This window comes from Aulonocara sp. 'chitande type north' Nkhata Bay, linkage group LG20, assembly GCF_057382095.1.
Source record: "Aulonocara sp. 'chitande type north' Nkhata Bay isolate Kocher_YH1m ecotype deep benthic linkage group LG20, A_spYH_male_GT1.1, whole genome shotgun sequence".
In the NCBI taxonomy this organism is placed as follows: Eukaryota; Metazoa; Chordata; class Actinopteri; order Cichliformes; family Cichlidae; genus Aulonocara; species Aulonocara sp. 'chitande type north' Nkhata Bay.
Window position 1 is genome coordinate 2,298,865 of NC_141363.1, and position 24,615 is coordinate 2,323,479.

The window sequence follows — 24,615 nt, forward strand, 5'->3', positions numbered from 1 at the left end:
TATATATTACATCTTACGGTTTTCCATTCAAACCAAGTCGGCTGGGTTTTTTCTTCAATTCACGAAATCGGTACAGCACGACTTCAGTATCAAACCTGTGCGGAGGCATCGTTTAGGTCAGTTTACATGTTTGTTTTCAGGTACTTGCCACAAACGCAAACAACAGTTGTGTCTGCTTGCTTAATGGCGCGGCTTGCCCCGACGTGTAGCGTTTGGAGATGCCTGGAAATCACAGTGTTTGTGACAGCCAGGTCCTGAGTGATAGTGAAACGAACAAAACGTGCATTTATCCTGTTAAGTCTCAGCTCCCCTACTACTCCCCACATTTTTCCCTGATGGCAATAATGAGCTATCAAATGCGCCAATGCTCTTGTGAGAATGCATTGCAGACCTGTTGAGCTGACAGCTTTCCCTTTTTTCTTAAGTATTTTCAGATTTCTTCTTTCTTTTCATATTATATATTGAAACTACACTCATATAATATAAAACTCATTCACAGGTGGTGCCATCATCCGCCTCTGGCCTGTTTATTTCTCTAGCGTAAGCTTACTTGAGTGCCCGAGAGTGAAGTAAGGCATTAACATCTGTTAATGCTACAGAGGTCCGCTCATTGTTTGGAGTTCTTATATAAGTTTCATCAGATTTTTTTGAGGGAGGCTGTCCAGAGGGAAAGGCATAGCTGAGGTTACAGGAGGGGGCAAGCTCCTCTTCCCCCTCCTCCATCACTATGTAACATCTGGACACAGGGAGGAGACCATTAATCCAACTTAAATGTGACTAAGGAGGAGGGGTGTTGTTGCTGAAGAGCTGGGAGGGTGTAGCAAAAAAAAAAAAAAAGGGAAAAAGAAAAAAACTTCACCAAGAGTCACATAACAATGAAAAATGTGATAGTCTGAAGTTAGCACAAAAGTTACATCACAGGGAATCAGGGATGGAAACCATGGAGCTATATGTGTCTTATGTCATTATTAGCAGTTGATTTAGCTGAGGAACTGTGTTGGGCCAAGGGGAGGGGGGGAGCCCTAAGGCAAAGTTTTCAATCCTTTTTCTTATAGTGAGTGGGGAAACATGAACAATTAATCATCTGGACAGATCCCTTTGTTACTGATCTTCTAATGAATCCACGAGTTTGTTGGAGAGTGTGAGGAGATACAGGCTGAATTTGAATTGATGCGTGCTCCAACTGTGTGATCGCTATGGCTGTAACAAATGGATATTTTCATTAGTGATCTGGCATTTAAAAAAAGAAGAAGAAGAAGAAGTCTCTTACACAATTTATAGAGCCCAGAATGTCCCATTCAAATGGCTTGTTTAGTCCATGTCTCAGGCCTAAACCCCATTGCTGTTTCAGTCAGAGCAAACAAGCAAAAAAAAAGCAGCAAATTCTAACATTTGAGAAGATGGAACGTCATACGCTTTGTGTTTTGTGTAAAAGAAAGTTGAGATGTGAGAAGAAGAAGAAAATTGAAGCTCCAGGTTTTTAATCGATGGTTTTCTTGGGCTGTTTATCAGTGTGGTTTTTAAAAAATCTAAAATAAGCCAGCTAAAGTTGCCAAATCGTGTTAAGAATTTTTAACAATCTTCTGACCTTTTAATAGTCTAAGTGATGAATCAGGAATATATGTGGCAAACCTAACTGATTAATTGGGAGAGAATTGGCTAATCATGTCAGCTGTAATTGACATTACAGTAAATGTAGTTTAGAATTAAACAGGATATTACTTCATTATCTGATTCCTTTTTTTAAGGGTTTTTATGTTTCAAAATAACAGATTTCATCATGCTAAATGATACAACGTTAAATAAAACCTTAGATATTTTGAACCAATTATAGAGTATCCTTACAGCAACACTCCTGTGAGGCCAAAGATATTGAGAAATGTTTAAATGTGGGTCAGAGGCAGAAGGGGTTGAATTCCTGAGGAGTCTAGAGTGAGTTTGCCTGACCCTCGTAACGAGACCTTTTCCTCTGAGCTGTCACTGGAAACATCTGCTGGAAAAATTTGGCGTCCTTCGTACAAATTCAACAGATAATAGAACTTGGATTGCTCTCTTCAGCTCCTTTGAGTGGAGGTCACTGGGGAGTGGGTTTTGTAACTTTGTACACCTGAGAATGACTGTTGACTGCAAACCCATCTGCTGTAGATATCCCCCAGAAAGATTTCCTGCCATTCAGAGTCTTGTCAAAGAGAATAAAAAAAAAAAAAAAGAAAAGTAAAAAGTAGGAGTAAAATAAAGCCAGATGTCCAGACTGTATACATTCTTTGATTTCTATGTGAAATTTAATGTAAAGCTTATGTGCAGGAGGTTTTGCATTCTTGTTCTTCTGGTTTGAGCAACAAATATTTGCGAAATGATGATAGCTGAAAGCGGTGTTCCTGATTGTTGTCGGTGTGAAGATCCACTTTTATCCTCCCACTTCCTGCGCTGCATCACAGTCAACTGTGACTGGAAGGTAAAATGAGATTAACACAACTGTCTTCACTGTTATTGGCCACATATCGAAGGAGTCAGACCACAGTGTTTGTTGACTTTGAATAGCAGGGATGTGCTGTAATTGGTGTTTTCTACAAGTTACATCACTGTTTATTCTGTTCGGCTTCTAAAACCACAAAAAGAACCGGATTGGCTTTTTTAGCCAAATAGGAAGTGTGGGTTTGTGGTAATTAAGATCTGTAAGATATACTGGTTTTTTTGCTTTGTTTTGTTTTGGGGTTTTTTGCGACAATTGACTCAGACAACGTGTTTTAATTTGCTTTCGGTTCCCGTCCAGTGTTACTATGATAACTCTTAGAAATGTCATATTTTTTAAAGCTGCAGAACATGAACAAAACTGCAAAAGATTAAAACTTTGGTTTACATCTGGCACAGCTGTGAGACTACTGATCCTACAAGCTGAACACCTAGCTTGTCAGCTTTTGTTTTTTTGTTTTTTTTAGAGACTTCCGATTTGTGTGTCAGTATTGTTGGCATGCACGCTAAGACGTTGGCAGCGTTACTGTCTTTGCGCTTGACTAGAGATCCGATCGATCGCAGAGACACTCGGCTGCTTTCACACCTGGGAAGAGGAGCGGATCTTTATACATGAAGATAGCGTCCCAATTTCATGGCTTGCTGCAATTTATTAAACTTGTTTACTTTAGTCTCAGTGGTTTTTTCCACTGGAAGGTGTTGAGATGGCAAAGGCACATCTACTGCTAGTTCCATAGTATGGTGTTTTAATAATAATAATAATAATGGATACTTTATTGATCCCCATGGGGAAATTACTTGTTTTTCTCTGCATTTGACCCATTCACTCAGTGAAGCAGTGGGCAGCCCACTAAGCAGGCGCCCGGGGAGCAGTGTGTAGGGACGGTACCTTGCTCAGGGGTACCTCAGGGTAGCCGTTAAGTGGATTCGAACCGCCGACCTTCCGATCATGGGGCGACCACTTTACCTACTGAGCTATCCCTGCCATTACACATTGATCTTACAAGAGTTCCCGGTTCAATGCCAAAAAGTGTCACAAATCCCTTTAGGATTGCATCAGGAAGGGCAAAAGTACAAGCACTTCTCATGATGTTGTAGGAAAAAATAATTAGCGGTGGTCTTGCTGAACTCTTGTGTAACTCTTTTAACCTGTTGCAGTTTATTCAGAGAATACTTCGACGACTGAACGCTAAGTGTAGTATTTGACTTTAACTGTTTTTGCAGCGATCCATAGCTTTTTATGACAAGTTAAAAAAATTAAAAAGCTGTGTCCTCCTGTTATTCTGAAGGAAATTTATAATTGAAACTTTTATTTACAAGAGACAACTGTTCATTAGCTTTAACTAATCGATGCTGGTGCTGAGGTACCAGCTGTGTTTTAACATCTTGAGAACATTTTGTGAAAACACACAAAAAAAGTTGGGATTTCACAGCCCGGATTGATGATTTCACCACTAACAAAGAGGTCATCTGTTGAGATGTGAAGTGGATGACAACTCATTTGTGTATTGTTTGTGACTCATTCCAGGCATTTATTGAGCCAGTAACATCCCCCCTCCTGCCTCCTTTAGTCTAATGAGGGATTCATAGCAATCCAGTCACATTAAATCAAAGAAACAATCATCTTCCAACTCATGTCAGCCCTCTTGTTTGTGGCCATAGTGAATTGGTTCCTTATTCCTACCTTTCAGGATTTGCAAGCATCTGACTTGCAGCGAATGCCTCGATTTATGTGGTCCAGCATTAATTTCTAGCTCGCAGATTCTGTTTTCATAACTGCTGAATCTGGGTTGACTTTTCCTCTGTGGCTTCACGGAGCCGTGTTCTGCAGAGACTACAGGGTTTAGAAGAGCTTTCGTTCGGCAGACTCTGAGCCTACTTACATTTTCTTTTATATCCATCAATCAAATTAAGTCAATGCATGTCTTCTACTGCATTGCATTTTACTGCGCAGGCTTTTGAAAACCTGCAGAGCCTCATCGGGTTACATGTGAGGTCAAAGCTGTAGACTTTTGTTGTGCAGTGGCACAACAACAAGCCTCTTAGGCGCTAGAGAGAGGCTAACTCTGACTCAGGCTTCTGCTGTTCGTGCATGTTTAGCCTCAGTGAAATGCCTGGTGTGGTTTAGATTTTGAATAGCCAGTGGATACAAATTCACTGTGAGCTAGTTTAAGTGCTTCAGCACAAAGCCAAGTTGTTGCTGCTTCAGTGGCCTGTGAAGGGCCTTAGGTCAGATTGTGTTTATCACCGTTGTGTTGTTCTGTTCTATACATATGAGGCTGTACTTTATTTTCCACCCTCTTCTCACTGAAAGTGCACTGATTTTGGTTAGAAGAAAATGCTCTCTTCCATCTGAATAATTAATGGAATACAAAAAACATTGGCTACTTGATTTTCATTTTTTACACATAATGCAGGGATTCTTGCTTTGACTTTCTGCTAAACGAAGCACAGAAAACTCGCTTTAAATGTGACTTCAAGGCTCTAATTACAGCCTGTAGTTGGGTTGTGTGTGTTTTGGAGGTTTTTGTTGTTGTGTGTTTTTTTTCTCTCTAAGCTGCTCTGAAAGGTTTGTGCGCCACATAGAAGGAGCGGGAAGGGCCGAAGTGATGGGTGATGAGGAACAGCCCTGGTTTCATTCCCACTTTCTCATGTCACTGTCATCACACCTAGTAGCCCAACTGAGACCCAGAGGCCCATTTATTTTTTCACAATAAAATCCATGCTCTATTGCTCAGCCTCAAAATATTCCACAAGGGCATTGATCGGGTTGAACTCTGGGATGTGCTCAGTTTTAGATGCATGCTTGTGAAACAAAAGTGCCTTTTAATATATCAAGCTGTTTGTTTTTTGTGCCTATATAGGACAGTCCGTATAGCGGTGATATACTGTTTTAACTATGCCGAGCTTCTGGTACACAGCAGTCAAACTGAACTTTTTTAACCCTTTGCTAACAGGCTAGCAAAGAGAAACAACCAGTTTTTCTCTGGAATTCAAAATGAAAACTGTAAGGCTCCTTTAAAGTCTAGCTGTTCATCTGTAACTGATTGTCTTTTTGAGGCAAAGCTATACATATGAAACCAATTAGAAGGTGCTGGAATGTGCTACATGGATCTGGAGTTGATCTGTACAGCACGGATGGCCATATTGAGTCAGACAGATTGGGAGGGACGAAATTGGGTCAGTGTGGTGCCCCAGCTGGTGATAGTGTCTGGAGGCCTCCATCACTTGGCAGCTGAATTGGTGCCACAGCACCATTTACTCACCACTACATCCTGTTCCACCCAGCGAACTTTCTCTCAACCTTAAAGTTTTTGGATTGGATAAAAACAAAGCAACACGTATATTTCATCTTTATAAAAAGCAAAACAAAAAAGGAGTGAAAATACTATATTCTTGTAAGGCACTCGGGAGGGATGTTTCTAGAAGAGCCAGGCTCTGTATACATTCAGGTATTTGCTCATTCGCTCGTATCTAATGCTTTTTCCTATGTACAGTGCTTGGGGGCAAGTCAGTGTGTCCTGTTTAGACAGTGCAGAGCTTTAGCTGCTCAGCATAAGGAAGTACAGTGTGGCCTCATACAAGTGATGGTGTGCTAGAAGTCAAACCCAGTCAGCCAAATGGAGCCTGAGCATCCACATAGGAGGAAGTAGCTCAGTGATTTAGAGCATTTTGTGGGTGTCAACACAGCATTTGTTCAAAAACCTTTAGTGACAACAGTGTGGAGGATTTTGTGTCAGACAGTCATGCTTAGTCCTTTGGTCTTTCCTCACAGCACCAAGGAAGGAAGGTGCAGTTAAATTATATCAATGAAGAAAAATGAAATTTGTGGTATTTGCTCAGTTGCACAGTTAGTTTTCATTGACTATTAACCAGAAGAAAACTCTTGAATGTTGTTGTTTGTTTGTTTTTTATTGGTAAGTAAAATTGCATAGCACACAACATCACAAATATCAAGGTAGAATTGGTCTCTAATTTCTAATATTTCAACCAAGATCTTCATTTAGTGTCCGTACAGTTCTCCTTCACCGCCTAAGAGGTTTAAATTGTTGTTTGTTTGTTTTTTTAAAGAAAAAAAAAACTAATCCTGTTTCTATTGGATGCATATTAAAGACACTTTGGTAGCATATTGGCCTTCACTTCTAGCCTTATGTTCACATGGAAAGCTTTTAATATCTTTCTTTCTACAAAGATTTCTTCAGTAAAATACATCGTCAGTGCAACAGAACTGAACTATAATTAAATAATAGACTTTGTTTATGTGGAAGGTTTTTTTTTCTTCTTTTTTTTAAAAATGCTTTAAATAACAGCCGATAAATATTTTTGCACACAATGTAATTTGTCTGCAGAAGCTTGTTTTCCTGTAGAGTTTCCAAAGTTGCAAAAACTGAGCAATGGTATGAAGTTCTAAACTCTTGAGGATTTCACGTTAGGCTCTGAAGGTTATTTTTCTCATGTTTCTCTCTAATTAGACGAGTTTTTGCTTCAGCAGATACCCACAGGATGTTTTTTTTTCTCAAATTATCTTTAGCGTGGAAGGATGTGGTTGTCATACCTGATCTTTTTTAAAGTTGTGAAAACCAGAAGGAGTTGTTGTTGTTGTTTCTTTCTAAAATGTGATATTCCTCTTGTTTTGTGGTTGCAATATATTCGATGCTGTTGAATTTTCTAGTATTTAGTCACAGAGGTTTTATGAAGTTGCTGTTAAGCTCTGCCAGGAAAAGCTTTAGTTGGAATGGCATTATCGGGAGGGAACTCTGTTGAACACCAGCCTTGTACAAGCTCATGAAAGTAGAGTATATTCATTGATTCAGGAGCCTAAATAAAAGGTGTACACATGACTTTTTTTCATGTGAGTACTAGTACTTTAACAGCCCAGTTTAATTTGGACCCTCACCTACCCACCCATCCCCAAAACTGGCATTAGCTGTGGAAAAAAACAATGACTTTGAAGCCTGAATTAACAATTCACATCTCTGTTTGAGATATTTCAGTGGGCTTTGAAAAAGCACTGCTGAAGGGGAGGGTTGCCAGTCTTCCTCTCCTTCTCCAACCCCTCCTCAGCCACAACCTCCAATTAGACTCGGAGGTTCTCCCCTCTGCGGTCATTTCATGCTGGTGTGTAAAGGGATGATAAAATTAGATCCCACAGAATTTTATTTCCAGTTTCATGTCAACTCACAGGCAATAACTGGATCAGCTTAGCTGCTTCACACAGCATCTAAACTTAGAGGAGGTTTCAATACTTCAATTCATTTCAGCTCAGCTCAACCAGTGACGCTATTTTTGGGGTGTTGGCTCTCTAGATAGAGTAAATCAAGACATATGAGCACAGGCTAATGTGTGTTTTTCGCCATCCAGAATGCATCGGGGCATCAGTAGGCTGAAAGAAAGCAAAAGTAACAGGCTGGCCTCAGGCCATGGCTAGCTTCCATCTCTCATGGTCTCTGTCCATTCTTATACTGCTTCCCTTTCTCACTCTTACAGTATCTCAGATTTAGCCTCCTATCGGAGCCTTGTGACATTTAACAGATTCTGGAGTATGATGTCTTAAAGCTACATTTAAGTCTTCTTCTTCTGCACCACTTGAAACTGTTTTTAAGCTTTCCTCCAGCCTTTGTTTAAGAAGAGAGAAGAGAAAAAAACTCAAGGCTGTAGCTCTGCATTTTAAAATCTAGCACTCTCTCTTTATCTCTCTTTATCTCCTTGAGTATCAAGGTGTTGCTGTATAATGGGAGTGCTGCAGTTTGATCCCTGCAGCCCTTTAGATTCTTATTGTAGTACAAAAACATGACACTCAGAAGTCTTATTGCTTTACTTATACATTGTCCGATGGAGAGAAAGAAAAGTCCAGTTCCAAAGCCTTTAGTCTGACAGTCAAAAGAGACGTGATTGCAATGATACACTAGCTCCGCGCTCTCTTGTGATTTCAGTCACATCCTGGCCCGCTTGCGGTACACCCCTCCACCACTCACCCCAAACACCTCCCTGCCTGCCAAGTACATAGGGAGGCAAGTCATCCAGGGTGAGCGAGGGCTCAGTCACTGCAGAGAATCACAATGAGACTGTTGGTGCTGTCCTTCCCAGAGCATTGCTGCACAACAGTACAGTAACAACAACCATTGTAGTCTCTCTCTTTTTTTTTGACCACTCGCATAAAAGAAAGCAATTGCTTTGTGCTTTTCTAGCTGCCCATTTTCACTCTTCTGTATGCTGAGAGGAAATGTTTGCACAATTTCAGCTTTCTCAAGGTTAACTAATATATTTAAGAATAATGATGAAAACTGAGTTTAGTACTATAAGCTTAAATGAGCTAAATTACAAAAACTAAACCCTGGTGGGGACTTGTGCTGTTACTAGTAGCAGGGGTGTCTGAAATTAGGAAGCCTTAGGTGCCCCCACCCCCTTCTGTCTGTCTTTGGTTAGGTTACCTATGCTGTACTGTTCACTGCCAGGTGAAGAGAATCCCACTGATAGTGTGTGATATATTTAACCTAAATGTTTTTGTTTAGTACAAAATAAAAAAAAAACCCTTTCCCGCACTCCGAGCAAAGTTATTATTTTTCTCTTTTAAGTTGGGGAAGAGCGAGGACCAAATATAATATCAAAATTGTTCCTGAGGCTTGATGCCACTAAAATATGTTTTCAAGCCTCTTGCTGTAGGTAGAGCTCTGTGTGACATGGGTTTTTGTAAATTCAAACATGTCAGCACTGTCAGACTGCTGATGTGTCAGGAGCATTGCTGTGGTGTGGCTAGCCTGTGTGGTACGCCTCAGCAATCTCTGCTGACTTGCTGCCCAGGACTACCGTGTTCTGCAGTTTCCCATGGGTCAGGCAGCGACCCAGGGGACCCATGTGTCGTGGCCCAGTTGTGCTTGAGCCACGACACATGAAAGAGCCTGTATAGTGAGAATTTAAAACAAAACAAAACACAGCTTCAATAGTAATTTAAAAATAGTAGCATGCTGTTTCCTCTATTGCGGAAGAAAAGGGAGAAACAGCAAACAAACACAGAAACGTTGTTGGTTGTGGAGCTTTTTTTCTGAATGCCTTTTCTTTTCTTTTCTTTTTAAACTTTGAACACAAAAAGCACAGTTGTAACTTTTTCATGTTGTTAGGATCTATGCGGTTTGAATTTGGAAATTAGAGTCTGTATGGAGGAGAGTGTGTTTTTTTTCTGCTTTTATCCATTATAAAAATAAAGTTAGTCTGAGCTCCTTCAGTGACAGGCTGCTGCATCCTAGATGCATGAAGGAGCGTTTCCGCAGGTCCTTCCTCCCTGCAGCTGTCAGACTGTACAATCAGAACTGCTCCCAACAAACATAGATGTTTACATCTGCGCTGTAACTGCAATAATTTAATCAACCGATTCGGACTACAACCTGGTTTGCCTCTTACCTGTAGTTATTTTTATTTAATTTACTAACTGTACAGTACTCTCTGTATATAGTAACCATTGTCCTTAATGCAAATATGTAAGAAAAATTGTGTATGTTTCTGTTCTGTGTCCTGTGTAGTGTTTGTTTGTATATTTGTCTTTTTGGCTGCTGTTACAACCAAATGTCCCCTTGTGGGACAATTAAAGGTCTATTCTATTCTATTCTATTCTATTCTATTCTATTCTACCAGTATTAGAATTTCATTCATTTTTAATGTGATTTTTTTCTCTAAATTTTATGATTCTATGACCATCACCTTTCTTTCCTGCTTTTCTTTTTCAGCTCCCAGCTCCAAAGCAGACGAGCAGCCCAAGACTTGCAGCTCTAAACAGTTTGTATGTAAGGACCAGGTGACCTGTATCTCCAAAGGCTGGCGCTGTGATGGGGAGAAGGACTGTCCAGATGGCTCAGATGAATCTCCAGATATCTGTAAATATTCTACACGAACGGCTACCAAAACCTGTGTGTCACCTGCAGTAAGGTTGGGCGATTGGACAAATATATTGACTATCGACGATGGGCTGAGGCTATCGATCGTTTTTACAAGGGCGATTTATTTATTTGCCCATGAGTAAGTTTGCTTATAATGTTGGTTGAAGCTAACAGAAGCAGTCAACAGAAATAAATAATAGCGCTGTTTTAACGGCGCTCTCCACAGCTGCGAGCAAATGCACCCTCCTGAGAGTGCAGCAGCGATTCATTTACTCAAACTCATAACAGAAAGAAAGGACGACAGTCGCCTGTTTTCAGAAAAAAACCAAAAACATTTTATTTAAATATAAAAAAAAACACAACGGTGGGGAAGGAAACAAATAGAAACTTGCTTATTTTTTCCAGTATAACCGTGTTTACAGGCTGTTCCAGTATTTGTCTGTCTTACACACTCAACCAAACAACAAATAAGTTAAAAATCAAAATGTCTCTTCCAGCCAACATTTCCGTGCCATGTGTGACATCAATGGGAAACGTTTTTCATGCATTTTCCACCAAGCCAATTAGGTTGTCCGTGTTTGGACTTCTTTTGTGTTCTAAGCACGCAAATCAGTCCGTGCATGATTACATTGCTACGCCCATCAAAAAGCCTGTGCATGCGTAAATATATCGCCTATCATCAGTTTATTGGACTGACAATTGTTGATTGGAAAATTCTTACGTATCACCCAACCTTACCCTGCAGCCATATTACTGGTACTTTCCTGCTTTGGCCGGTGCACTGTAATCAAAATGAGGAGCCTTTTGGAGAAAAAAGTGACCTTTTTTATAGCCCATGCATCACGGTGTATTTTCTGCATATGATGTAAGACATCAAAATGACTAGCCTTAAATGGCTTTGAAGACAAAGCAGTGCAATGTTCAGACAGTTAAATTTAGGACTGAATAAGGAGGCAGGTTTGTCTCTTTCTGCAAAGAATGCTGCTCGGCTGAATTATGGCTCTTCTAATGTGGCCTTGTTTAGTCTGAATCTTCAGGGATGTGTCTGCTCTTGTCTGGACTCTTGCGGGATCTGTCCCAAAGACTCTTGTCCCAACCACTCACATCTAACAGCTTCTCCATCCATAAACTCTCTCTGGTAAAAGCCTTCCTGCTGTTTATATGGAGACGCTAATGATAATATTATTGTGCCACACCTTACATCTCTCATAGGATTCTCACCGTATACTGGCATGCAAAGGCAAGGCAGTGACTCACAGCGTTAACGGTCCTAGTTACTGTGGATGTAATATAGCCCAGCAGTAACGCACCACTACTCATAGGATGCTGTGATCTCCTATATGTAAAAGTGCTGAAATGGAGAAAGTCTCATTTTCCTTTCCTATAAAGTAGAAAGAAAGAAGAGATGATCTGTGTCTCATTCAAACTAAAAAGAAAGGATTCTCTTATCTACTTCATCTGTCACGACCCCATATTTAAAGAGTCATGCACATTTTACCGTGATAATTTACTGCTAACAGCCAAACTCTTTCTTTATTAGTTTAGCTAAGGACTTTACTTTTTTCTTTTTAAAGGCGTTTTGGAAAAACAAAACGTGTGTGGTCCACCTAATTCATTCTAGCAAGATGCAGTTATTCAATTTCTGCCCTTTTCTACCATGCAATTGAACTGAGTGAGGTCTGCAAAGCTCTTATGTAATTTTGGTGACACAAACAATGGTGTGATTCATCTTCTGCAGGGAGAGATGGAGAGCAGGGTTTCACCAGAACATCAAGATATGTTCTGCTCAATTACCCGCTTCCCATGGGCTCTACGCTGCCTCTCGTTTTATCTTTTAGTTAAGGCGCTTCTTTACTCGTATTTGTTTTTTTTAAAGCATCCTTAATAAACATGTTACTGCAGTAAATGCACGTTCTCGCTGTGCCGCTCTGTGTTTGCAGTCTAATAAGTAAATTAAAGGCCGGGCGCCTTTTTAAGTATCACAAAGAAAGGCGGCCAGACTGTGATTTTATCCAAAGTCTTTTAGTTGAGCCATCCATTAAATTTGAGTAGTGTTTAGAATGGAGGGCTGCAGATAAAGCTACAGAGCGAATGGGCCTGAGCCAGCAGAGATGGAGTCAGAGACTCTGAAAGAGTATGGCTCTAAAGGTTATTTAAAATCCTCCTCTGACTCAGAGGAATGGAAAAGTCTTTTTCCCTTTATCCTGGCTTTTCCATTCACAGGGCGAAACAGTTTGCAGGTCATCGGTCTGGTTACTCCCCTACTGGAAAGCATCATAGGATGATCTGTGCAGCTGGCTGTAAACAAGGCTGCTCACAACTGAGCTGTTATGGAAATGGTAGATAAAAAGGAAGGCAATGATCCATGTGAAAGGGCTAAAATCTGGATTAACTGCAGAGGCTTTGTTTAGGTGCACTGTTTTTATGTCGAAAAGTTCACTGTATCCTGTGTTTATCCACTGCTTTATTTTATCAGCTTCAACGTTTACAAAAGCAGTCTAACTTTTACTTTCAAACTTATGTTGATGGCAGAGAATTACGAGAAGTTCCCCTCTCTCTAGACTTGCGTTTCGACATGCCTCCAAACCACAGTCTAATTTTGTGTGTTAATGTTGACGCGAAATAGAGTGGTGCACGCTACTATAATTACGACATTATCTACCGTTTAAGTTAATTACCATCTGCACACTTGGTCTACAGAGAACACTTACAGGGATATCGGCTTAGAAAAAAAATCATTTCCTCCCAATCTTCCCCTTTTTCTTTGCTTTCTAATCATCTGCTCCTTGGCTGTGCTTCTATCCCGCTAAGGGATTGCCCCACAGTCTGTCCATCCTGTAAATCAAACAGTGACACTGCAGGCAGTGCACGCAGCCACATATGAAGCTTTTCAAAAGTTCAAGTAAGAATCTGCTTGGTTTATTCTACTCATCCTTTTGCTTGTTTCTTGACACCGGTCCAGCTAATTGGACTGATGCATGTGTCGTTTCTGCTGAAAATTACACCTGCTTTGCTTACAGTGATCATGAATTCACTTGTTATCAGAGTGTGTGAGAGGGGAAGTCGTAAATGTGTGTATTTGTCTGGATCTTTCATCTACACCTCAAGTATCCTTTCTGGAAGTAAGGGTGCGCCTCAGTATCATACTGTCTGGAGGCCTAATTGCCTGTCATTTCCAAGCCACTCATCTAGGCTGTAATTATGTTGAGAAGCTAAAGACGAGCTTCACCCACAGTAGCAGGGTAGTAACACTGCATGAGGCGCTAGCTGTGACTGGGGTGCTAGCTTGATCCAGGTGGGGGTGTCAGTATTGTGTGTTAGCGTTATTAGTCTGAAGGCTTATTTATCGCAGGGGCATTGAAGCTGAGTGGTGAGGCGGTCCATGTATGAACATGTGGTTTTTGGAGGCGGGGTGGGAGGGGGTTGCACATGGAATTACGCAGGCTTTCGGTGTATGGGCCAGTGTACACCTCCCTCTCAAACATCCATCATGAGGTTGCCTGTACAGACTCCTGGCTGTCAGTGTGACCCTGTTAGCCACTCCCAAGGACTGCACTGGTTCCTCCTCACTGCGTGGCTTCAGTTCAGTCCAGACAGGCCATTTCACCTCAATTACATACAGGCTTAGGTCTCAGGAAGTCCCTGACATGTGGCCTCGGGGCAGGAGTTTGTACTCTGTGTGTCTCGGCGATGGTGTTCTGTTTAGGACTGCTGCTTTTTAAATGTTACTATAGGTAGTTGTAAAACGTTGCAGAATTGGCCCTATCTGGCAGATATAAAGTGGTCAGGGACGGGTGTTTGGGCTGTTATATCAATGCAGGCCTTTAAGTGCATAGAACTGATGCAGTGTGGGATAAAGAGATGTGGATAAAAGCTTGCTATCACGCTGTGCTTATTAATCATCCAATTTACCTTTATGCTTGTGCAAACACTTCCACACAAGCGGTATTTCTTAGAATACAAAGGTTTATATAACTAGTTAGTACCACAAACAAAAGTAAATCCTTTGAGACATCGTTACTCGCACTGTCACTGACATTCATTAGTATTCCTGCTGGTTCCGTTCAACAGCAACAGCAGCCTTTTTTTGGCACTTTTCTTTTTTAGTTTTAGAGGGATGGGGAAAGCATTTCACCGAGGTCTTGAGATTTTACAGCAATAACTGACTGACTAATCTTTTTTTATACATGACAATTATAGCTTTCATTTCAAGCAGTCCTGGTTAGGGCTTATAGAGGATGCTGCTGGTAAAATCAAAAGTGCTGTGTAGTTACTTTGCTTCCTTGTCACAAGCACTTGCTCTAAAAAGAAGGGAAAAAGACTCCTCCTCTCTGTATGTCAAGTCTGTATGCAATTATGATTCTTGCATGACCCACATTCAGTGTGGTTGAGCCAGAGAGTGGGAACAGATGTTTAAAGAAGTCTAGCATGTGAGCACTTTCTCAATCACGAGAAGCACTTTGCATGCAGGAATCCCTTTTAACATCAGATTCAACGATTGTCTGCCTCTAATTTGGTAGTTTGGTTTTTTTAAGTCTTCTGATTTAACATGAAAATGTTCACAGGATGACTATAAAGAGGCGGTTGAATTGCATCTCAGTCATGCAAATACACAGCTTTTCTTTCCTCATAGGGTATCATCAAGTCCCATTCAGGGGGGAGAAAATGACCTTTTAATTGAAAGTAGTTAGCTCTTGTAAATATTAAGATACTCCCTGTACTCACACTATCAGTTTGGCATGATAACTGTCCCCATTGGCTTATTGATGTGGCGAGTATGTTGTGTAGATGCAGTCAGACACACACGTTGATTTGTTTTCCTTGTTGATGGCGGAAAGTAATTTTGAGGGGATATGCATTGGAATGCACTTTCATAATGAAACGGAGGGGCTCTTGTCCAAAGAGGCTAAAGATATTTAATGAAACTATGACCAAATCTGGACCACAAAACACACACTGCTTTCTATGAAATGTTTATTTCAGCTTATTATCATATTATTTCATCTTGGGTGTTTGCACCATTACAGTTTGCTGTAATGAACATATTGGAAACTCCTTCAGAGACTTTGATGCAATGGTGTAGTGGCACAGTGCTGTACAGCGCATAGTACCTCACAGCATATAGCTTGCCTCCTAGCCCAAACACTGTGCTCCATGTCAGTGCATGCTGTGGCCTGGGGCCGAGCTAATGAGGAGGTCTGATGGGGAGATTGAGCTATCATCTCCACGCAGCTGCCTGAGGCGGCTGCAGGCCACACAACAAGGTTATCTGTCCATCTCTTGCCCTTGCGCCCCCTCTGGACGCTGGCCAGCCTGGTCCCTTGCCTGTCATGCATCAGCAGCCTCTCCAGGACAACCATGTCTTGGCGGCCGCTGTCATGGTGGGATGGGATGCAGGCATGGAGTCATGGGAAGAAGGAGCTATTCCTACAGAAAAAGCCTTTGTATAGGAGAAAATGAGCAGATTAGCGTTTAGGCTGAGGAGGAAAATGGAAATGTCTTTTTAAGGCTCTGATCCTCTTTCTGTTGAAACAGCCTTTTACAGTAATGTTTGGGGGGTTGGGGGGGATCCTTTCATGGCCTATAATCAGTCATGTAGCTGTAGTCACAGGGGGCACTAGGCAGGGGCAAGAGGGTCTGTAGTGGCAGTGGCTGACACACTGCTTCCACAGAGGAAGGAGAAAAGCCCTGTAAATCCCTCTGGTCTATAGCCCTGAGCCCTCCTCAGCTTCACCAGCCTATCAAAAGACCACGATCGCAGGGCTTTCACACACCACGCAGACACCACTTCCCTTTCTCTGCTGTCTCCGACACACCCTGTCTCCTTCCCAACATCTTTCTCTTTGTCCCGTGTCTGTCCGTCTTCCTCCCTGTCCGGTGGCTTAAGTAGATTCATCTCTGTTCCTTACTCGTTATGGTTCCTATGCAGTCTCTTTTGCTTGCGGAGATGACTTTTTTGTAAATATTTTTTTGCAACAGCTTTTATACAGTAATGGTTTGAGTGAAACAACCTATCAATTATGCCAGCACATTTGGGTAAACAAGGAGGTGAATAGATGCGATGTGCTGCTTCACTCGAAGAATTCAGCCTGGAGAAATAATCCACACAAGCTTGGAGGGCTGCTAAAATAGTTTTTAAATCTGTGGATTAGTTGTTTGATTATTATTATTTTATTTAGGATATTCATAGGGCTAAAGTGTCCATAGCAGGAATAACAAAATCTAAACTTCAACCATTTTCCAAACTACTAGTTTGACATGATTTTCTTCTGTCTGCAGGCAAATCCTGTGCTTGGTCTGTGTTTAGCTTGAAATGGATAAATGTACTTTTCCCAACAAAATAGTGAAACTGAAGCAAAGTGTGTATCCATTTTAACGCTCATTGGAACTTTTGGAAGAGAAGTGCTGTTTTTTTCCAAATATGTTTTGCTATTTAATGAGTTTACCGTTGCTGAACCCTTTTGTAGTCATGTCTGTGTGCATGATACTCAAACATGAATTTTGGGTCATTTGCACACGATCCTTGTCAGTATCTTGATTGTACCATGCAGAGAAAGACAGAGGTATTAGATACACAAAACCTACAATACAGTTCAGTTGTGGCATTGTATTTATTGTACTGTTTCATTACAATTGGGTAAAAACTAGCACACACGTCTGCTCCCAGTGGATTTCTCCTCAGTAGGGTTTGCCATAGTCATGTGCTCATTTTGTATGCCGCTGCAAAGTGTGTGACTCCAGAGTGGGGAGAGTCCATCAGTGGGCAGGCCTGCCTGTCACCCTGCGTGACATTTTAATTCGAGCTGACAGCAGACTGTATGGGAGTCAGTCAGGGGCTGCTATGGAACCCAGAGAGCAGGAAGAAACGCGGGCTTTTATGAGCAGAACAAAAGATCGACAGGGGATCTAAATTTAAGGTAATTGCATAACTACTGAGGATGGGGGATGGTTGGATCTGAAGCCTGAGGTGTAGGAGGGAAGCGCACATTAGGAAAGACCGTCTTTCACTGGTGTCCATCAGTAAAACCTTAGTGGAACCCACGACATACAAGGGATAGCTGTGCTTATTTTTGAAGGTGATGCATTATCTAAAGTGTGCACTGTGCTCTTGGCAAAGACTGCACACTGCAATAGAAATGCCGTGACAGTTAAACGAGTTTGGCATTGCAACTCAGTTTGTTTTACGATGAATCTCAGATAATTTTTTTCACATGTGATACGTCGAGAATGAAAGAAGTAAGTCACAGAGAACAGTTAACAATAAAGATCCCGGAGGCCGCTGTGAGGTTATGCTTATATCACTGTTAAATGATCCTGATGTTTAGTGCAGCGATGTAATGATCCTCATTCTGCTCGCTAATAGGTGTGGGAGTTGTAATTTTCCCTTTTTCTGCCTCAGTAAAGAATCTCTGCAATCTCAGAGTGAGGTGGCTTAATAATGCTAAAGAGTAAAAATGTCAGTAAAATTAATAAAATGTAAATGACAGCTGCAGAACTGGTCTCATAGAATTAAGTGAGGTATTTCTTTCTGTACGTTGACAGCAAAGATGGGGTTTTTTTGGCGGGGGAGTGGTTATGTGGGATAACAAAAGCATGAGGGACTTAATCCAGACAAATAAATTGTCGGTTAATATTCTTTTTTTTTTTTTTTTTTAAAGAAAAAAGTCGGGCTTGACCTCACCAACAAGCAAACAGAACAATCAACAGTCCCTTGCTCTGAGCTGTGTTGTGATTGAAACTGATGGAAAGTTGGCAACCATAAGACACAGTGATGTGCATAACCGTGAAAATAGCTGCTGTGGAGAGCAGTAAATAAATGATGCTGTGAGAATGTGAATAAAGTGGAATATAAACTGCAGGATCAAATGCAAGGTAAGGCCGGAGATACGGTAAAGTTGTTTTGTTATGTGCGACCTCCTGGCAGTCAATGAATAAATTAACTAAGACCTGGGGCTCAACGTAGAAGTTTCTCTGTGTTCCTGTTTTGTTTTCACAATCGCTGCCGGGAAGCTTTTCATGAAACTCCTCGCCTTCTTATATGTGAACGCTTGAAATGATGAATCAGGTGAGGACTGTTGGAAAGGCTGTCAGCTGTGTACACCACTGCTATTCAGCCAACGCCTATACAGTCCTGGGTTCAACCCAAATTAACAAGGACATTGTTACGACAAGTTACGTTACTCCGACTCAGTGCGTCAACGGCATTCTCGCTGCTGGAAACACTTCAGAGACGTATTGCATGTGTGAAAATTGAGCACGGGCAAAGGAAATACCCAACCACTACAGACTTTAACACTGGTTATTGTAAGAGTAATAAACCATAAAGAAGAAATGAGCCCAACTCTTTACATACTAACAACATGGATTTAGTGATCTTATAACACAGAAACGGCACTTCTGACTTGTTTACACCTTTGCATCAGTGACACCACATAAGTCTGTAAAAGCTGGGTGCAAATGAAAGTTCATCTTGTTTGACATCATTTCAGTTCTGGGCTCGAGCAGTGAAGACGTCTCCTATGTTTGGTTTTCTCCTGTCATGGAGCACTTATTTTTTAATCTGTTACAAATTGCATTTCATTCTCATCGTTATTATTGTCATAGGATTTGTTTGAAAATTGTATTATTTTTAAAGACAATGCAGAGTCAAAACCATCTGTGAGAACCAGTCAGCGTAATCGGCTTCGAAAGGTCACTAACAATTAGTCATGCCTGGGAAACCAGATTTGAGATTAGAAACCATTCAAACTGAACAGTAGATAGAATTAGTCACTGAAAGCACCGTGTAGGCCGTGTAATACTTTGAAGTACTTCAAACCAGAATGGGATCGATCCAAATACCCCTTTTGTTCATATAATTTATATTTTGTCATTGTACAGTTTAAGTACAATAGATTATTTGATACAAGAAAAAGAAATTCAGCTGTTACAAACTGGCAAAAGCAAACCGCTAAGAAACGCCACCTGCTGTTGTCTTACTTCAAGGATTCAGCAGCTGCAGAAAACCTATCCAGATAATGTTAAAGCAGCCCACTGATGAGATGTTTTACCTGCTACCTGGTTTACCTGGTCTAAGCAAAAAATGCTCACCAAAAGCTGCAGAGCTGTATTAAAACGTCTTATTTCCCCTTCAGCTTTGCAAAGTAATAGAAAAAGGCTGCTTCCAGTAAAATACACTGCCAACAATTTCCCAAACTGGAGCAGCCGGTACAGGGTTCATGTCTATTGTCCCCCACAAGTTATTTAATCCTCCATATTGTCTTTTCTATTTAGCTTTCTGCTGCTGGTCGTTATTCAGCTCCTGCCAATGTATTACTGTGTTGTGAAACACAAAGTAGTCAGTCTTTTTGATTGTTAGCAGTTGTTAGTGTGTTTTCCAAAAAGTTCTGCTGCTTGCTGCCCTGTCAGCAGAAGTAGAGATGTGTGTAGAAGAAGAGCCTGTTGTGGGTGTGATGGAAAGCAGAGATCAATCTTTTTAGTCTCTCGGTGGCCGTAGAGCACAGAAATCCGATTCCTGGTTTACTTTGATTAGCGAGTGTGTGAGTTTACCTGTCTGCTCAGTCGTCAGCAGATCACATTTCAAGAAAAAAGCTCCCTCGACACACAGTTGCAAAGATGCATGTTTCTGCTGTTGGTATAATTCAGATGTCTTGCACTCCGACTCGTCTTTTATACTCCCCCGAGAACTGACGACAAATGCTAAATCCTTGGCAGGGTTTCTTTTCCAGTGTACATGGCAGATTATTCCTGGTACTGTCGTTTATGTAAAAATCCCCACATTGGCAGTGTGTTGCATGTAAATCAGGCTGGCTTAGAGGCCAAGGCTGTAGGAGGGCTGCTAATATGCTAGCATCCCCCATACGGGAGAGCTACTCTCCTCCCTAAGCCAGATGTATGAGAAGCTAATTCTAAGTTTGAATGTGGCACATTTTCCACGCAGGCTGCTGATGTGGGATCGTTATGGAAGCTCGTGTCACTTTAAGGCACTTGTTTTAACAGAGTTAAATGTGATGTTCAGTGTGTGGTTACTAATCTCTCTTGGATGGATCAGGGAGCCTCAGAAGGAATGCTAGTGGTTTTCATCAGGGAATGCCACCATGCAGGCAAATATTCTTTCTCCCACATGTATGTTATGGCTTGTCTTGGGCATTAAGAGACGTGTAACTTTCTTTTAAGACTCAAACGATATGCATTATACAAAGATATAACACAGCAAGTTTTTAAAAACTATGTTTTCATTCCCCTGCATTTGCTTTGCTGGGTTTACAATCAGGAAAGCTGCAACTAGTGTCAGATAAACTGCAGTTTGGCTGCATCAGCTGGTTAATATTCAGAAAACTGAGAATTTGTGTATGCGAACATCTGAAGCAGGTTTGCTGCTCGGGCTATGTGCATATTCAGATAGCGTCCTCTGAAAACGTATCCCAGCACAACATGTATTCTGCAGAACTCTGCAGATCGTTTCCTGTGAAGGAGGTGAACTTTATTTGTTCTGCTTCAAGTGTTTTTCTAAAATGGGTCAGCAGATGTTAGAAAGAAAGAAAGAGGGAGAGGTGGAGGAGGAGGAAGAAGAAGAAGAAAAACAGCCAAGGCAAACTGTTTACTCTGCAGTGTGGGCCGAGAGGAAAGCTAGAGAGAGAAGAAGAGTGGGAGAGATCGAGGGAAGAGACGCTGCCTCTACTGTATGTTTTGGTCTTTTTTTTTTAACTCAGCATTTTCTAGGCCAGAGGACATTATGGCCCCTGTCCTCTGCACTCCTTAAGATTCAGTATTTATCAGTGTTTTCTTTTAAAAATTTCCTTCAGTGTCTGCCAAGTGATCTTATGCTGCAAACTCTCTTTTAATATGTGAGCGCATTAAAGGTAACCGCATGTTTGCATGTGCTGTGTATCACTTGTGCTGTAACACATGCAGGAAGCCTTTAGTGTCAAATTTGCACCTTAGAAAAACAAAACACACACTGTGCACCAATCGTGCAACTTGTTGCCTACAGCAGCAAATCTAAAAGCAAAACAAAGTCATTATGGCCTGTAAATACAGGCAGCAAAATAACTTTAGGCCCTTTTTATAAAGCTAAATGTTTAATTCTCTGATAATAGAAGTGACCTAAACCAACTGGAACTCAGTCAACCATAGTAAGTAATGTGAGCCATTTAGAGTAAAAGATAAAACATTTTTATCTGCAAATGTTTATTAATGTTAGCCTTATCTCTTTAATTTTAGCCCTTCTATGTAGCCAGCGACTGCTGCACCCCTTTTCTGAATTCTGCCTCTCTGGCACACTGGTGATACTATTTTAAAACTCTATTATTAGTATATAAAGCCCAGAATAGTTTTAATATATGTTGTTGTTTTATGATGGCTCTATTGTGCAGTGGTTTACACATTTGCCTGACAAGCAAAAATATTGCTGGTTGTGTCCCAACAGGAGACACAAATAGGGATTGGAACTGAAAACCGGTGTTGGAGCTTATCAATTCCTTTATCAGTGTCCGCAGGTGCTGGCAATGCACACTGATTGCAAATCAACAGTATTGCTACATGCATGTCTAGTGTTATCAGAAAAAGGGGGTCACAGCAGAGAGGATGAAGCGATCCAAAGCATTGCTTCATGCAGAAACATGATAACGACTTATTTGTAATGTCTTTAACATCATTATTGAGGTGGGAACGCCAGAAACATGCTGAAACATCTCCTGCAACACAGGATTCACTTGCTCAAGTGTCATGCATTTGATGCGATATGGATGAGCACCACAAGTGCTACCAGCCGAGCAGCTCGTCTGTACAGATGCTTAACATGATTTTAGTTGACTTCAAATAAAGCTTTCAATAAATGACATTCTTTCATTTCTTCATCTAGCATTAAGCGATAGTCTGTTTGGGATTAAATAATAAATAAATAAATGATAAAGTAGTTGTACTGCACTGGAAATCTGCAGGCATACTTGTTTTCTCATATGAAACTGGGTCAAGAATCAATAAGGGAATTGGATCGATTAGCAAATTCAATAATGGAATTGGTATCAATAAAACCTCATCAATCCCCATCCCTAGACACAATTCCCTTTGGGGAATCTTTCACCTGTGATGATCTTAAAGGTCGCGGATTTAACTATAAGGGTTTTGTCCATATAATACTAGGAAATAATAAGCCAGGACCTCACCAGAGTAGTATGCAAAACTAATGGACAACCGAGGAAAATCTCTGTACAGTTTCTCTTTGCACATGACAGCCTCCTCAATAAATGTTATAAAATTAAGCAACATTAGAAGAGTTCTTTAATGAGTCATAAAGAAATGTAATTCTTTTGATGCCAGGAATTCACTTTTAAGTATGTAAAATGCGTTTAATAGTTTTATGAAGCCTCATTAAGCTCAGTTGTGAATTTGCGATGTGTTTTTGTTTTTGTTGTTGTTGGGGGGTTTTTTTTTTTGGGGGGGGGGGGGAGGTTAGATGCATGCATTATTCTGCTTCATCTTTGAGTTTTACTGCCTTAAAATATTGCCTTATACATCTGCTTTTACTTAAAAAATCTTTTGCATGTTTTCCAGGCACACACAACAAAGTGAACCAGTGTCCTGTCAATAAATATCCATGCCTGGATGTGGAAGTTTGTCTCCATGCAAGCAGATTTTGTAATGGAGTCGTTGATTGCACTGACGGCTGGGATGAGGGGCCTCACTGCAGAGGTAGGAAACAAAGTGACACACACACACACACACACACACACACACACACACACACACACACACACACACACACACACACACACACACACCCCTTCTCCTCTGTCATACTGACACTTTTGCCCTTTGTTGTGGGTCAAAATTAACCAGACAGTTTCTGTTATAAACAAAATGTTCTTGTCTTTCCATCCCAAACCATCATTTTTATCGAGTCATCCCCTCTGTTGGGCCATTTAATGAGTTGGCCTGTCCTAGCTTGTGCAATTACTATGGAATTTCTCTTTCAAGGGAAAAAAAAAGTCATTAATTTATCAATCAGCTCTGCTATGAGGCTGTTTCCCCCAATCCTAGCAGGAATAATAAGCATTCAGACCAGATGCAGCTGAGAAAAATCCCATCACATCCTCCCCTATTAATTAGAGACAACAGAAGAATGAGTGATGGAACATATTGAGTCCATAGTGTATTTCTTTGTTGCAGCTAACAAAAGAGCAAACACTGGCTGCCTTTTGAGAGCTGACTCAGTATTCTGCAAGGTAGTGCTCAGATATCCTGTAACTGTCTGAAGTTTGTCTTTGTCACATCTGCCAAGAAGGATAGAATCAGAATACTTTATTGATCCCTGGGGGAAATTATTTTTTTGTTACAGTGCTCCATTATAAACAACAGTGTTTGTTTGTTTTGTTTTGGGGTTTTTTTTGGTTGGGGTGGGGGGGAGGTTGTTTGTGTGTCAGCTGAATTATTTGGAGACTAAGAAACTTGTTAGTGAATCAGAGCGATAATAAAGGATCTGGATCAAGGATGTGGATCGCAGCAGTTTATATTCACTATTCGGTTATACAGGCAGCCTGTCAACAGACATGCCAATTCAATTCAGTTTTATTGATATAGCGCCAAATCACAAGGTGCTTTATATTGTAAGGTAAAGACCCTGCAATAATACAGGCAGACAAACTTTAACCACTCCTCTTTAAACTATCTATACACCATTTGCAATGACATTGCAGTAGAAAAGCTCCCAAAGGGGCCCCACAGGGGGGTGTGCAAGGCACAGCAGCTGTTTGGAGAGAGTGGGGCAGAGTTCTAATATGCATTATTATGAGCTGATATTTGATGTAAACTCTTAGTTCAAGTACTCTCTTTGCAGAAGTGCAGAAGAGTATTGGCCTTGACAGAGCTCTGACTCAACGCTGGGACATCTGCGTTCGTAATTTTGTGCCTCTCCTTTTCCATTGTGCTGCTCTTTTCCTGGAATATGAAATTACTAAATCTAAATCAGATATTTACCATCAACAGTAAAGTTTCAGAGTATCAGAGACCTGGATCAAGGGTGAGTCTGCTGAGCTCTCAAACATTGGCTAATCTTTTGCCATTTAAAAAAACATATTAACCAAAGCGTCTGATGTCTGTTCCACTATCAGCAACACAGAGATCTGATCTCTTTATCATTTATTGGCTTTATCTTTGTATCAGTTTACAGCTTTAGGCATTTGATGCAAGGTTCTATCTCTATTTTCGGTTTGCTTCCTTCCATGTGCTCAAAGAGTAATCGTGAACCACGCTGTATCAATATTAATCCTCC

At 40.9% G+C, this 24,615-nt stretch overlaps 1 protein-coding gene across 2 annotated transcripts in view; it reads left to right on the top strand.

Annotated features, from left to right (window-relative positions):
* LOC147304794 (low-density lipoprotein receptor-related protein 1-like) overlaps positions 1–24,615 on the top strand; it is a 79,431-nt gene that overhangs the window by 1,087 nt on the left and 53,729 nt on the right. For both annotated transcript variants that reach the window (XM_086278903.1, XM_086278904.1), the window contains exons 2-3: positions 10,194–10,340; positions 22,899–23,036. In XM_086278903.1, the coding sequence (XP_086135029.1) occupies positions 10,194–10,340; positions 22,899–23,036 (285 nt within the window). The remainder of the gene's footprint in view (positions 1–10,193; positions 10,341–22,898; positions 23,037–24,615) is intronic.